This window comes from Pseudonaja textilis, chromosome 7, assembly GCF_049901715.1.
Source record: "Pseudonaja textilis isolate UNSWEBS1 chromosome 7, rPseTex1.2, whole genome shotgun sequence".
Taxonomy (NCBI): Eukaryota; Metazoa; Chordata; class Lepidosauria; order Squamata; family Elapidae; genus Pseudonaja; species Pseudonaja textilis.
In genome coordinates, this window is record NC_141996.1 from 37,816,609 (window position 1) to 37,833,348 (window position 16,740).

At 37.7% G+C, this 16,740-nt stretch overlaps 1 protein-coding gene across 2 annotated transcripts in view; it reads left to right on the forward strand.

Annotated features, from left to right (window-relative positions):
• PTGFRN (prostaglandin F2 receptor inhibitor) overlaps positions 1–16,740 on the forward strand; it is a 108,304-nt gene that overhangs the window by 30,264 nt on the left and 61,300 nt on the right. For both annotated transcript variants that reach the window (XM_026700706.2, XM_087937481.1), the window contains exons 2-4: positions 8,569–8,946; positions 10,370–10,789; positions 11,667–12,050. In XM_026700706.2, the coding sequence (XP_026556491.1) occupies positions 8,569–8,946; positions 10,370–10,789; positions 11,667–12,050 (1,182 nt within the window). The remainder of the gene's footprint in view (positions 1–8,568; positions 8,947–10,369; positions 10,790–11,666; positions 12,051–16,740) is intronic.

Sequence of the window (16,740 nt, forward strand, 5' to 3'; positions counted from 1 at the left end):
AGCATAACTGAACCTGCTAGAAAACCGTATTTTAAGTGAATGTGTTTGCAACATGATAGAAGTTAAATACATCACTTTTCAAAGGTTGTCATAGTTTATCCATAAATAATATAATTTGGGATCTTGTACAGAGGCACATTATATTTCTTTGGAACTATTGATAGGACAAGGCAATTAAAATACTGAAAAAACCTGCCATATTTAAATAATGAGTACTCATTTTTTATTTTATTATAGGTAGGCATCATTATCAACAGGAGCTAATGCTAATGTGAATCAATCAATACATACAGAAATAATAAATTTTTTTAAAAAAAGTCTGCAGTTACTCTCTTGCAGGGCTTATGTGTTTGCAACTTTATACCTCAGATGGTTTTGTTTTCTGAATTAAAGTATATCAATTAGCAAGATTTGAGATAAATTAATATGTTAATGATAACCAGCCAATTAATTATACCAGTTATTTGGAGTAAATTCAGAAAAATATGTTGGTTGAATACTGGTGTAACATGGATAGAGATTTGAAATGTCACCTTTAAAAATTCTAACATTTCCCAGAGTCTATTTTCTCCCAATTTCTAGTCAAGATCTTTGTCCAGAAGTAGTTCTTTATAAAATTGGTACCAAAAAGAGAGCCGATGTATAGATGTAGAAGAGAAAGTAAGGCCAATGAAATGTATGATAAACGGAATACAATTTGATTGGAAGTATGTGTGTGCATTGGGGTGGTAGAGGAAAACTCACACTTCCTAAGCTATATTTCAACTTTTCTTAAAATTTGCAACTATAATTCTTGGCATGTGAATATTTGCTTAAAATTATAATTGCATTACCCAAAGTCACATATGTGAGATGGGTGACAATATAAATGTATTAAATAAATTGTAAAAAATAATTACATTTCATCATTACATCATTACATTTCATCATTACATCATTACATTTCATCAGAGTTTCTGATTTATTTAAAAAGTGAAGAAGTGTTCTGTTGTATAAAATACTGGGTTCCAAATATCTTAATAAAATGACATAAGCTTCAAACATCAACAGGCTAATTATATGTACTTCATTACTTTTAATTTTTCATCTGAGTATTAGATTTGGCTTTGACTTTCAGAACAGAACTGGCTACAATTAAAATTGCCTTTGTGCCATATAGAAAGCTGTGCCACCTTCTGTTCATTTAGGGATACCTTCAGAATTGCCTAAATTTTTCCTATAACCGAAGTACAAATACCTAATATCTGGAGAAAGAAACTTAGAAAAACTGAAGCTCAAAATGAACGTAGGTTTGGAATCTAAAAGCCATGCTGTAAAAAGGGTAACGGTGAGGCTGCTGTTAAAAAAGAATTATAGGATGACATTAGGCAATGGACAGAAGATAGAGCTGATCAATTTCTAGTATTCTTTCAAAGGCACTTAAGTGAAACATTTGACAAATGGAGAGAGTAGCAACTCAAGTAAAAACATAGTTGTGCAACCAATTATTAAGCAGTCAGGCATTGCTTGCAAGAGCCAGAATTGGCTATGCAGAATATATTGTGCCAAACTAATCTGATATCCAGTTTTGATAAAGTGACTATTATTGTTGACCAATGCAACGTGATGGACATAATATACAATATATTTCATATTCAAAAAAGGCTATCACCAACATTGTCTATGAGATCTTCCATGAGATAAGGAAGATGACAAAATATAGATTGGGTTAGATTAGGATAGACTGTTTATAGACAAGAGTGGTATGGTGACCTAGTGATGAAGGTGCTTGCCTCCCATTTGGAGGGTTGAGAGTTCAATTCTAGGCAGTGCAGATATTTCTCTCTTAGGGTACAAAGAAAAAATATCTGCTGCGAACTCTGCATGCGTATATTACTAACTCCAAATCACAGTGGAAGGAAATGTAGCCATTAGAGGACAGTATCAAGATTTATGAAGATCTTGGTAAACTAAAGTATTGAGGTACATTGAAGTATATACCCACAAGATGTAATTCAACAAGAAAAAACTCAAAGTCTTACATTTAAGTAAAAAAACAAAAATACCGCAAAGGCATGAGTGTTAGTCTGAGGAAAATATATTGAACAGCAGTCCTACAAAAAAGGTTTCTGAGTGTTTAATGTATTACAAGCTAAATATAAATCAGCAATGTGCTAGAGCATTTTATTTATTAAATATATATCTATGTGCTGCCTACACTACAGATCCTGGGCTGCTTACACTAAATGGTACAATAATAAAAAGTAAAGTACAAAATTCACAGCATATCATATGACTCTGCCAGTGGTGGGATGCAATTTATTTTACTAGCGTTTCTGTGGGCGTGATTTGGTGGGCATGGCAGGGGAAGGATACTGTAAAATCCAGTCAGAGATGGTATTTGCCAATTCTCCAAACTACTCAAAATTTTCGCTACCAGTTCTCCAGAACTGGTCAGAACCTGCTGAATACGACCTCTGGACTCTTCCCTGGTCTCTTCCCTCCTAGTTATCTCCAGTTAACTGACACCTTTTAATCCAAATTTTCTTTGGAAGAGAATATAGAGTGGATCACAAACACCATGTATTGTGCTAACATTAAGGAAAGCTCTACTTAGGGGTCTCAAAACGCCGCAAAACATCATGTGATGGCAATGTGACATGGTGAGTTTGAAACCCCTGTTCTATATGGTCTGACATGAATATTGTGCCCAGTTCTGGCCACCACATTTTAAGAATTATATCAGTAAACTTTAGTATCCAGAACAAGTTGATACGGATCCCAAAGGATGGTTGGAATGTTTAGCCTGGAGAAAAAATGTTGTGTATAGACATAATAACTCTTCAAGTACCTGAATAACTGTGAGGCAGAGGTCAGGGCAGAATGTTCAGATTGTTCTACAAGACAGGACATGAAACAATGGGCTTAAGTTACAGGGAAAATATATGTTGGCTGGATATGAGGAACAATTCTAACAGTATAATCAGCAATAGAAAAGATTGTCTGGTGATTCGCCTTTGCTGGAAGATGTTCAAGCAGACTCTGGATTGCCAGCTGGGATGGGATCCTGTAGTAAATAGTACTGCTAGGACTGAATTGGATTAGATCAGGGGTGTCAAGCTTGATTTTATTGAGGGCTGCATCAGGGTTATGTTTGATCTTGGGTGGCCAGAGTGGGTGTGGCAAGGGTGGGCATGGCCAACTCAACGTCACTCGTGTCTGGGGCGCCTGTGATGGCCTGAATGCTCTGCCAGCGAAAATGGGCTCCTGAGCTCCGTTTTCTGCTGCAATGGCCTCCTGCAACCCTCTGCCAGTGGCCCTCCTGAGCTCCATTTTTGCTGGCAGAGGCACCATGGGCTGGTCCTTTGCTATTTCCAGGGCGGGCCATCAGGCCTGATCTAAGCACCCTGTGGGCTGGATCGAGGCCCCGGGCCTTGAGTTTGACACCCCTGGGTTAGATGATGTCCAAGGTCCTTTTAAATTGTCCCTATACTTTCACTGTATGGTTAAAAAAGATGGAAATTTCTTCTATTGTTATTTAGTAATTTGTATAATTGCATTAATTTAGAATTCAGTTAAAGTCTATGGAGTACAGACTGTACTTCTTTCTTGAGTATTCTTTTTGAATAAAATATATGTTTTAAGTATAAATAACAATCTTTTGGAAGTAAACATTTTAATTAAAATTTAAAAACAAATTGAAAGGAACTCAGTGTAATAGTGGCATCACATAGATACAAACTGGGAAGAGCTATTTATCTTTATGAGCAAAAATCTTTGAAGGAATTCTGGAATATTAGGTAAAGTGTTTTTTAAAAATAAAAATAGCATGCATTTTATGAAATTTTAGATGAAACTCAAATTGTTAAGCTTAGGGATTTTGAATCTGTAGATTGTCCACATCCCAAAGGGGAAGATAACAAGTAACATAGAAGTAGATCACATTTTTTTAATTGCTTGGGCTTGCTCAGGCAACTCTGCCTAGGTCAATTTAGAGCTGTCTTGATAGTCAAATTGGGGACCAAAACCTGGAGCAAGTTTTGGAGATGCTGAAACTTGTGTTCCTACTCTGAAACTTGTGTTCCTACCCTTTTATTGGAATTATTCACAGACTGGTGTGATGTTTAGTAGAAAAGCTGTAGTCCTTGGAGAATAGGAAGGCATATACATTTTAGTGAAATTCACACATTTAGTGCAATGTTTTTATTGAATAGTTAGGAAAAAACTAAAGATAATGGAAGTTATAATACAAGACTAAGTCAAAAAAGCATGATGAAAGTTGTGTATTTTTAGGAAATTATATTTATTTTCTAGACAAATCATGATAAAATATGTAATTTAATTTATGGAAGAAATTTTTCAATATTTTGGAGGGGGAGCTAGAGTTTGAAAATCTGTAGCATGAGATTTTGTTCTCTGTTGCTAAGTTTTATGATTTATAAAATTTGAAAATAGGAGGAAACATTGTCATTTTGGAAAGCTTCATTTTAAAAATTACATATACTACATTACTTCACATACTGTCATAATCCTTAGTAATATGAAAGTAAAATATATTAAATATTTTTAAATAATTAAACAATTGCTATCACTTTAATTGAACCTCTTTTCTGGAAAGCATCTTTGTTTTTCATTGGTTTGTTAAGAGAACCCTAGGTTCTTTCAGCAAACTTTAAAATAACTTTTCAGTTGTGCTACAGTTTTACTATGTAGGCTAGAGATCTTTGCACAGATACAAATAAAAGATATTTTCGTGTTTTTTTTTCATAACATTTTCCCACAAGTGCAGTGCCCACTTTTTTTATCTTTGTGAAATGTAGTTTTTGTTATTGGATGTGCCCTTGGGAAAATATTACAAAAATGCAATCATTAAGATGATGTAGCAATCTGTTCTATTAGTTACAGAAATCTCTCAAGTTTGTTTTTTCAATATTGTTGAAAAACAATTACTATTTCAGTATATTTTGCTGTTGGCAAGAAAATTGGAAACAATAATGAATTGTATTATTATTGCTAGAAATATCAAGTCAGAAATTAAGCTGTAATAGATATCCATGGATGATGCTGTTAATGAGTTTCATAAGGGAAACTGTTGTCATTGTCAAATATTATTTGCAAGAGTATTGTACTTTAGCTTAGTAATGAAGATACGCTGTACATATTTGAATGTCCTGGGATCAACTGCTTTGTGATTCAAAGAATATTTGTTATCAGAGATATTCCCGTGCTTTCATGTCAGGGCCTGAGAAGAAAAGAATATGTCATTTTGGACTCGCTCAGGAGAACCTTTCTTCTTTAGGAAGGCATGACTTCATTTTAATGCACATTTGAAGTGCATTTCCTGATAAACTGATCGAAAGACTTTCCTAAGTAAGGAGAGTTGGAATATGGAGTATTTGGGTATTAAAATGGCTCAGTAGATCTTGCAACATTCATTCATTGGTTCACCATATGAGGCAGCCATAAAGAGATGCAAAACCTTCTTGATTCAGAGTTCCTGGCTAAAAAAAATGATGGCATTTGGCGGTATTGCATTTGCCTAGTTATCTCCTCTGCACTCTTTGGACATCTGCTCCCATGATGCTGTGTCAATGGACTGATGTAAGTTGTAGGCCAAAATATTTCGTACCATTTATATAACAGAAGATCTGGATAGACTTGGCTGGAAACGCAGTTCATTGTGTCAACTTTAAATGCTTGTTCTGTGAAGTGTAATGAAGTGCAGGAAGCACTGACACAGAAATAAGGTCTGTTTGTTCCACTGATAGAGGCGCAGATATTGCTAGAGTGTTTGGTGGGGTAAGAAGACTTCCTCCCTGCGCCTTCTATCTCTTACTCCTGTTTCTTTTATAGTTTTAAATTTCAATTTGCATAATTTTAATATTTTAATTATCTTTTGATTTGTCTTTTTATAATTTGTAAGCCTCTCAGAGTCACCTTGTAAGAGAGATGGGCAGCATAAAAATTAAATAAATAAATTTAGAGCCTCTGTGGCGCAGTGGTACTACTTCTGAAGCCAGCTAGCTACAATTTGGCAGTTCAAATCCCGCCAGGCTCAAGGTTGACTCAGCCTTCCATCCTTCCGAGATGGGTAAAATGAGGGCCCAGATGTTGGGGGCAATATGCTGACTCTGTAAACCTCTTAGAAAGGGCTGCAAAGCATTTTAAAGCGATATATAAGTCTAAGTGCTATTGCTATTGCTAAATCCAAACCCAAAGAAACATGCATAGTGCTCACCTCCTATTTGCCCACAACTCTGTAATGTGGATTGGGCGAGAATAGAGAATAATTGGATAAAAATTACCCAGCTTGCTTTTGTTTAACTACTAAACCAAACTGATTCTTTCCATAATGCAAAATGGTAAAAATTGAGAAAGGCAGACTTGGAATTTTTTTGGAAGGGAATTTATCCCTTTCAGGTAAATACAGAATCTGTTGCTGAATTCTTGGAATGTGAATGCTTGAAACTATTTTGTAAACATTCAATTGGCTTGAAGAAAGGTACAGATGGTCCTCAACTTACAGATATAACTATAATCAAACCCAAATTTTCCTTTGCTAAGCAAGCCAATTGTTAAAGAGAGTTTTGCTCCATTTTATGACTTAGTTGCTAAATGAATCACTGCAGTTGTCAAGTTAGTAATATAGTTGTTCAGTGAATCTGGCTTCCCCATTGATTTTGCTTGCAGAAGGTCACAAAAAGTGGTCATATGATCTCAGGACACTGCAACTGTAATAAATACATGCCAGTTGCCAATACGTGCCATCCCCAAATTTGATCATGGGGATGCTGCAACAGTCGTTTGGTGTGAAAAAGTGGTCATGTCACTTTTTTCAGTGCTGTTGCAACTTCAGATGGTCACTAAATGAGTGATTGTAAGTCAAAGATAGCTGTATTCCTTCAATATAAGTTCTTTTTCTTCTCAGTGAACACAGGTGTCCTTTCCTTTCATGAGACTGAAGATACGTGTTTGTTGTGATTGGAAGGTCCAATCCTGTTAGGAACTTTGAATCTGATGACTGTTAGATCATGGATTGACGTCAGAACCAGGGAACGTTACTCCCTGTAGTTTGATTTGATCGTGAAATGACTGTTTGAATTTCAAAAGGGAATCCTAACAGTTTTGCCTGCAGTTTTGAATGAGAATGTTACAAGGGAGGACATTTGATTTGCAGGACCGGCCTGAACCTTCAACCTCCTCGGCTTCTCAATCAGGTTATCAGCCGGGAAGTCTTCAGGTGAAAGTAATAATTTAGATAATCGCTGGGTGGATATCAGAAGCAGGCGTCTCCTGACGAGAGAAACCAACGGGAGCACAGGAAGAGGGCAGATCAGTAATTAGACTAATTAGCTGCTGCTCTATAAAAGGAAGAGGAATGACTCTGCATTCTGTCGGGAACAAATTGTCTGCAAGGAGAGCTGAAGACTTTGACTTGGAGGATTTGGGTCTGAAGTATTTTTGTTTGAATTGGATTTGTCGAAACTATTATTTTGGATTGTTTTGTGGAGGCTGGCCACAGCTGTGATCGGTGGAGACTCCTGGTTGCTGCCTTTGTTTGCGAGGACTGCTGCTTTCAGCCTTATCTGTTTATTTTTGAAGGTGGGACATAACACGTGTTGTTATATTGTCCTACCATATTTTTCTTATGTGATTTTTCTGGACTAAGAGAAGGGTATATATTTGCTTTGACATGTTTGAATTAAGGTTTAAGGAGAAAGGGCAGTGAAGACTGCATACATTGGTATTATTTTAATCCTAAAATCTGCATTTTTAAAACAAGATTCTTTCAGCAGCATTTGAGATTCCTACTGATATAGCATTGTGGAAAGCTAAGCCAAACATATATGGATTTATGATGGAATGGGATCACATGTTTATTTAAAAATTGAAATTGAACAAAGTATCTGCAGCTGAAATACTTCTTTCCTTTTAAGGAAAAGAAAATAAATGCAGTTCTTGCTTAGAATTCCTAGAAAATAAAGAAAGTCTGCCAAATTCACTTGATCGTTCTTGATCTTGAAGATATCTAGTGTTCAGGAGAAGCAGACTGGTAGAGACTGAGTTTTTGTCAATCCTAATTATAGAAGTACATACTTAAAAACCTTTTGGAGTCCAGCAAATAAAAGTTATACAGATTCTATGCAGTTCTGTGACAAATAAGTCTTCCATTGTTTGATACTTTTTGACATGGAATAAATGTAAAAGGATAGCCCTTGAGCATTGGAGAAAAAGAGAGTTCACATACAGTATTCTGGATTGTTGCGCTAAATGCAATTCTAAATTCATTTCAAAAGACAAGTTTCTACCAGTTTAAGATGAAAGTACCTGGAATAAGTCATAAATGTGTTAAACACCGAAACCAAGGTAAAGCTAAGCAATTTTGCAGCCTATATAGCTTTATGTTGTTCTGCTTTAATTAATGCTGCAGCTGTAGATGTCTAATGTAACTATCCATTTATAAACTTGAAAGCCTTAAACTGTAACTTAAATTACCACAATGAAGGATTCTATCTTTCAGTATAATTTTTTCTGCTGCATTAGATAATTTTATATTTTAAATTCACAGTTGGTTTTCTTCTCTTTCAGTTTTCTGCCATGGTCGTATTGTGAAGGTGCCTGAAGGACCATTAATACGAGTTGAGGAAACTGAAGTGGTGATTCCATGTAATGTTAGTCAGTACGGTGGACCTAGTGAACAGAACTTTGACTGGGAGTTCTCGACAAATCTTGGTCAGGATTCTAAGTTTGTACACATATTGAGTACATGGGACCCTTGGTTTATGTCTCCAGAATATCAAGATCGGGTTAATAGGGGAGAGATCATGTTAAGGCGAAAAAGCAACAGTGCTGTGGAATTCGTGATTGGAAATATTCGTCCTACTGATCAAGGGATATACCGATGTACTACACCCAGCACAGACAGTGTCGTCCAGGGAAACTACAATGATGTAGTTGAAGTTAAAGGTACTTCAATAGGGTGAGGGGTATTTACAATTGGAGTGGTTTAGTGTAATATAAATATATTGTGTGAAATGTCTTGAGTAGAAAATATAAATGGTCTAAACCTGAATAGATTTTAAATGTAGATATATTAAATGTAGACATGTTCATGTCATTTTGTATGGAAATCGAACAGAAAATCAGCAAATAGACTTTGTACTCTGAATTAAGGTATGTGACCTGGCCACAGTTGAACTAGTGTACTTTTTTTTCCTGAAGGAAGGGGCCCATTTAAAGGGATTTAGACTTAAACCAAAGTTTTACAAATATTTTCTTATTGGTTTTATATATTTTACCAATAACTATATTTCTAAGCAAATTGAATAATTGAATGTACAGTTCTATGGAGAAAGTATTTCTTTTGAATGTTGGCGTTGAATGTTAACATGTTAACATACTGATACAGTTTCAGGCAGATGTTTAGGCACCTCTGGTCAAATTACCATATTTTTTGCACTAATAAAATGCTCCAGACCATAAGATGCACCTAGCTTTTGGGGAGGAAAACAAGAAAAAAAAATCTGCCTCTGCCTCCCAGCAATTTGCCTCCTTGCAGCAAACAGCCTGGTCAGCTTCAGCACAGCATGATTTAGCATGAGCAGCTGATTGGCAGTTGGATTGGCCTCCCGGAATACAGCTGATCAGCTGTTCCAGGCTGCGGGGCTTGCCACTGCCCATCGCTGCCCATTGCCACTGTCTATCGCCATCTCTGCATGCATCATTTTTGGCCTCTGCACAATCCATTTTTGACCTTCGCACATCCCGTTTACAGCCCATTCTAGGTGGGCCAGAAGGGGATGGTCCATCGACTAGGTGTAGCCTCCAGGTTATAAAATGCCCAGGTCTGGTTTAAAATGGTACATCAGTTGTCAAAACAAGTACTGTCTGAAGCAAAAACATTCTAGGCAAGACATTCATTTTTATGACAGAAATTCTGTTTTTCCCATCTTAACGTCTCTTTTTAAAATTCATTTCCTGTAGTTGTTTTGAACAGAAAAACTATGCAGTTCATATTTATCACATTGTTACCCAGATACTTTACCTTTTTCTCAATCTTCAAACATGTTTTGATTTAGTTCTACTTGATCTTCTATTTTTATAGTTTGATTGACATGTTAGTTTTCTCTTTATTAATTTTGAAACTTAGTAATGTGCAAATTTCTTTTAAATTGTTGATTACTATTTCAATTCCCTTTAAAGGAACCAACACCCAGTCATATGACATAGTGTCTTAACTTATACGTTTCTTTTTAAATCTTTACTCCCCACAAATTTTCATCTTATCCTATACCTCTTCAATCTTCAAACTAAAATAAACAAGAGATAATAGGCATGGGAAATCATTTATTATAAACGTGTGCTTGACAATCCTCTGTTTTCTAAATAGTGATTGCAGATGGCTTAACCGTTACTGGATTGAACTTCTACTCCTCATCAACTTGGAACGTATCAGAAGGAGATACATTTCAATTACGTTGCTCAGCTTCTACCAATTCTACTGAACACACCCATCTGCAAGTGTCTTGGGAGTTCAAGAGTAACCACGTTTGGCAAGAAATCCTTTCCCTGACACATGAGGGCAAGTTCCGGACTGGCTCAGAATACAGTGACCGCTATATCAGTGGGGATGTGCGCCTGGATGCTATGGCTAATGACGTTTACAGCCTGTCTCTGTCTCAGGCTCTTCCAACAGACGAAGGCGCTTATAGGTGTCGAGTGAGTGAGTGGGTTAAAGGGGCAGATGGTTCATGGCAAAAGATCCAAGAGAAGACTGCTGATATAGTAAATTTGGTGGTGAAACCAACAAGTGAGTATACATTTCTGCATAGATATTATGTATATAGCCACAGCATGAGAAATTGGCCCGATTAAGATATATTTATCATGATTCATATGCATACATACAGACATACAGGCACACACATTTAACATATGACCACATTTTTATTGTCCTATTGGCTGTTAGATTTTTCCTATAGAGGAAAATATATAAAAAAAGAATAAAAGGAAAAATTCACTGATTGACTTGCTATTAAATAGTGGAACAGCATGGATGCTCTTATCACAGGAGGTTTTCAAGCAAAAGTTGGACAATTTTTTCCACAGCAAGGGCTGAGGATTCCTGCCTTGGACAGAGGCTGGACTAGCAGATCTCCGAGATCCTCTTCCAACTCTAGGTTTATAAAATTCTTTGAATTGGTATGGCATAAAATGTTGTGTTTGAATTTTATTCTATTTTTATCAAAATAAACTACCTAAAATTTCAGTTGAAATCAACTTAACGAAGTATCATCTGTTGCAAAGACATCTGAAGAGTAGCTTACATCTTAAATGTCTAAGGCAGACTACTTTTGTACTTCATCTGAAAAATATTTATGTCTGGAGTATCAGAGCATAAGAGAAAATGGTGCCATTAATTGCAAGAAAACTGAAGTTGTAATATATATTTGCATACACTTATTATACAAAAATAGAAACCAGTTTAATTTAATAGGTTAGTGCTTTAACCATGTTACTCAGCAATACACATGTTTGCCCATGAATAGTAAAGTATATACAGCAAATTATATGCACTTGTATAAGCTGACAGGGACATAGTTGGTGAACTGCAAGTCGAGTTACACTTGGAAGTTAACAATAATCCTTGATGTTGTTTCCTTCATTCCCTGTTCCCAATTCTGCAGCTTTAGAAGTGTTCATCACCAGGAGCAATATATCTCTGATGGAACGAGAATCCCTTGAACTTACCTGCAACATCACAACAGACAGAAGTGGTATTTTCCAAACAGAAATCACATGGTATTTCAATGAATCTCCAGATGGCACCATGGCAGAGGCTCAGGTTTTGCTGAATGCTGACCGTGATTTGGTAATTAGCGATTCCACCTTTATCAGCCCCAGCCATGGAGATCGAAGTAATTACAACCTGTTGATGCGTGATGTAGGCACTGAACACTCTGGTTACTACTACTGTCAAGCAGCTCTGTGGGTGCCACAACACAATGGCAGCTGGCATAAGGTAGCAGAGAAGATATCCGTACCAGTCACTGTGGACGTGGTGACATTGGGTGAGTAAATGGATATAAAGGAAAACAAACTTTTGAATTAAGCTTAGCTATTGGTGGTTATGTGGGCACTTCTATGCAATTTTCTTGCCATTTGCAACTTCTATGGACAATTATGACATGGTTATTATTTGGTTTTGATGAGAATTAAACATTTGAAGGCATTAGCTGGCTAATCATGCTACAATAATGGTAATTCCTGTTTTTTGTTTCACAGTTTAAAAAAGAAAGAGGCCATTCTGTGGTGACAATTTTTTTTCGAAGGTTTAGATTGAAAAAAGTTGTTCAAAGCAAAACTATGGTGTTTTCTATTTAGAGATAAAATATCTTTGCTTTGCTTGCATCTGATTGATTATGTCTATTTTAATTTGGTATTGATTTTTTAAATGAAAGTTATGATGAGGAATTATGGGTTTTGATGCATTTCTACTGTGTTATATTTTGAACAAGAACTTTTTAGTGATATCAGTTGGAAGATGTTAGATGACATCTAAAAATAATAAATTGTAATGTTTTAAACTACTGAGTTTTTCTATCAGTTCATGTTCAGTAAATGGTCACTTAGGTATTGCTATGATATATAGATATAGATATAGATATAGATATATCTATATATATATATATGGATCTTTGGTTGTTCGGGTTTTCTCCCGCGTAAGATTTGAAGTATCTAGGCAACGTTTCGATGAAGTCTCATTCATCATCTTCAGGCTTCTGTCTTCGGCTCTGTGCTTCTCAGAGTGATGTGAGATTGCAGCTGCTTCTTCCTTTTAACTGCTAGTGGGAGTGGGACTTGATTGGGTGGGGGCTTGGCTGTGTTCTGATTGGGTGGGGGTGTGTTCTCATTGGTAAGGGTTTTGGCTGTGTTCTGAAAGCAACTTATCCAAAGAAGAACAAACTGCACTACTTAACCTGAAAGAAGACACCAGCATAATAATCCTACCAGCAGACAAGGGCAATGCGACAGTGGTTATGAACACATCTGACTACCAAACCAAGTTAACCAACCTACTCCAAGACCCCACATACAAACCCCTAAAGACAGACCCCACCACCTACCTAGAAAAAACTACCAAATCCAAAATAAAAGCCTCCCCCATCAGTGAAGAAATCCAGCAAAGAATCATACCCAGAGAGAAATCATCCAGATGCCCTAAGCTTTATGGTCTCCCCAAGATACACAAAGAAGGAACCCCACTCAGACCAATAGTCAGCTCCATAGGCTCACCTCTACAAAACCTGGCCAAATTTCTCGCCAAACAACTACAACCCTATGCAGAATCCATCAACTCACACGTAAGAAACTCATTCCAGTTCATCGAGATCATAAAGAAACAAAACTTACAACCCAGCGACCTACTAGTAAGCTTGATGTCATATCCCTCTTCACCCAAGTGCCAATAAAAGAAGCCTTGACAGCCATCCAAAACAAATACAACCCCCAAGCACATCCTAGATCTGACCAACCACTGCCTATCCAATACATACTTCACCTACAATGGACAAAAATACAAACAAATAGAAGGAACACCCATGGGATCACCCCTCTCACCTGTCATCGCAAACCTCTACATGGAACACTTTGAAACACAAGCTCTAGAAAAATACGACCACAAACCCAAACTCTGGCTCAGATACGTAGATGACACCTTCATAATCTGGCCACACGGGAAAGAAAAACTGAACAACTTCCTCACACACCTCAACAGCCTACACCCCAAAATACAATTCACCATGGAAACAGAAGCCAACAATCAACTTCCCTTCCTAGATGTCTTGGTATACAAAAGATCCAATGGCTCCCTAGGACACACCATCTACCAGAAGAAAACACATACAAACCGCTATCTACATGCACTCTCACACCACCACCCAGCACAGATCAATTCCGTAGCCGAGACACTCATCTCCAGAACAAAATGCTTAGCCGATGAACAACACCAAAAACCGAACTACACACTCTCACCAACGTACTAACAGCCAATGGATTCCAAAGAAAGAAGATTACCCACCTAATCCAAAAAGAAACCCCAACCAAAATCCAAGACAGAGAACAAGAAAACGGCAAAGCCCTCCTCCCATATATAAAAGGCACTACAGACAAAATCAGCAAGATCCTCCAAAAACACAGCATTAAAACAGCATTCTGCACAAACAGAAAAATATCCACCATCCTAAGAAACCCCAAAGACAAAATCGAATTAGAAAACCAAGGAGTATACGAAATCCCCTGCACTGCCTGCCCCACCACATACATTGGCCAAACTAACAGAAGAATAAGTGCACGCATTGAAGAACATAAGAACTCAATCAAAAAAGAAGAAATGACCTCTTCCCTGGTCCAACACCTCAAAGCCACAGGACATGAGATTGACTTTAAAAATACCAGAACTATCGCCAAAACCGAACACTTCAACAGCAGAATAATCAGAGAAGCCATAGAGATAGAAAAACGCCCACACAGCATGAACAAACGAGATGACACCTCCCTCCTTCCAGCCATTTGGAAACCCGCCCTCATGAACAGATGAGTACCTAACATGAAGAATGACACCAGACCCACACCCATGAGAGCCACACAAGATGCCACCACCACACTTCCATGTAGAAAACAGACTCATACCCACTCAGAAGATGAGACACGACCACGGACCAGAAGCCGCACTGCAGCTGCATCACTACCCACTTCAAACCCCTCCGAGCCATACATGAAGCAAACCGACACCCACTATGAAGATGCAGCACGACCACGAACTCGAAGCCAAACAGCAAGATCACAGCTCATCAACTCAAATCCCCCAGCAACTAAGACTAACCTGAGCACAACCAAGCCCCCACCTGAACAGAACACGCCTCCAGCCAATCAGAACACGGCCAACCCCCAACCAATCAGAACACAGCCAAACCCCTACCAATGAGAACACACCCCCACCCAATCAGAACACAGCCAAGCCCCCACCCTATCAAGTCCCACCCCACTAGCAGTTAAAAGGAAGAAGCAGCTGCAATCTCACATCACTCTGAGAAGCACAGAGCCGAAGACAGAAGCCTGAAGATGATGAATGAGACTTCATCGAAATGTTGCCTAGATACTTCAAATCTTACGCGGGAGAAAACCCGAACAACCAAAGATCCACATACAAATACCCGCGAGAACCTCAGAAAACCTCAGAAAACATATATATATATATTGGTCGCCAACCAGTTGGCTGGGGACACTGTTGGTTTGCAAGAAAATTTTGGTGGTCCGCAGGAAAGTGTCACCCCCAAAGCACCCCCAATTAATCTAGGCTGTGCGGGAACAGAAGGATGTACAGCCCACATGGCCCATGGAAATACAAGGCTTGCATCACTTGCATTGCGAACAACATGAGGTAGTGGGGGGGGAGGGCGGAGGGGGGGAACTTTCCCCATTTTCCCCACACACTTTTCCTGGCCACCGGGCTGCTTCTTTCTGCTTCTTTCTTCTGCTTTTGGCTGCATGCAAGGAAAGCAGCAAAAGTCTTTCTCTCCCCCAAACTGCCAGAAATGAGTCTTTGGGACCCTGCAAGGCATCCTGCTCCAAGAAGCTGTGCCCAGTGTGGGATTCAGCCAGTTCGCACCACTTTGGGAGAACCGGTTGTTAACTTTTTGAGCAGTTTGGTGAAGTAGTTATTGGAAGAAATAATAAGGCCAGTGAACCAGTTGTTAAATTATTTGAATCCCATCACTGGCTCCACGAGCACAACAAGTCTCACAAAGACTCATTTCTGGCAGAGTCTGGGGGACAGAAAGAAAGACTTCTGCTGCTTTCCTAGCATGAAGCCAAAAGTCTCCCCCCTCCCCCCCGCCCCCGAGAATGGATCTGGAGATGGTATAATGTGATCCCAAATAAAGAATGATTGATCAGTAGGAAAACAAGCTGGGAATTTTCCTGCAGACTTTTTGGGGGATTATTCCAGGGTCTTTGCTGCTTTCTGCAGAGACCCTGGGAAAACGTCAGCAAGCCACCGCCAGTCAAAATTTATATTAGTGGTCCATGGGATTTAAAATTATGAGTTTGCTGGTGGGTGAGGTCCAAAAGGTTGGTGACCCCTAATATAAAAAGCAGAACATATAAACATCTAAATTACATTTTTCACAATTTTCACAGATCAAATCTCATCTGGTCCAGTCAGTTTTGTCTTGAAATTAGCTTTCTAACTTGCTTATTTTATCTTTGGATAATGAAACATAGTGTAAGAAAAAACAGATACTATTTTTCAAATTTATCCTTCAATTAAGATTTTCTTCTTGGAATGAAATTGCAACATTAGAATTCAGATATTCAAATAATTCTTGAGATCTGTTTCTGTATTTGATGAAACAGAAATGCAAAGTGGTATCACACAATATAAAAAGAGAATTGGGTGAATATCAGACTTGTATAGAAAAATGTTTATAATTTCAGTATTTTTCTATAACTATATAAACATTGTATTGTCAATATTTTTTATTCTATTTTCTGAACTGGACTCTTAAGCTGCTAACCTTCTTTTCTGCAAATGTACTAAAAATTAACATTTAAGCATAAGAGTTACAGAAGATTAAAGCACATGTTAGTGAAGATCCATGTGGTTCTATGAAGTTTTTCTTGATATATCAAGACCTTTTCTAGACTAATTAAAAAATCAGGTTTCTTCATGTTAATTAAAAAATCAAGTTTCTTCATGTT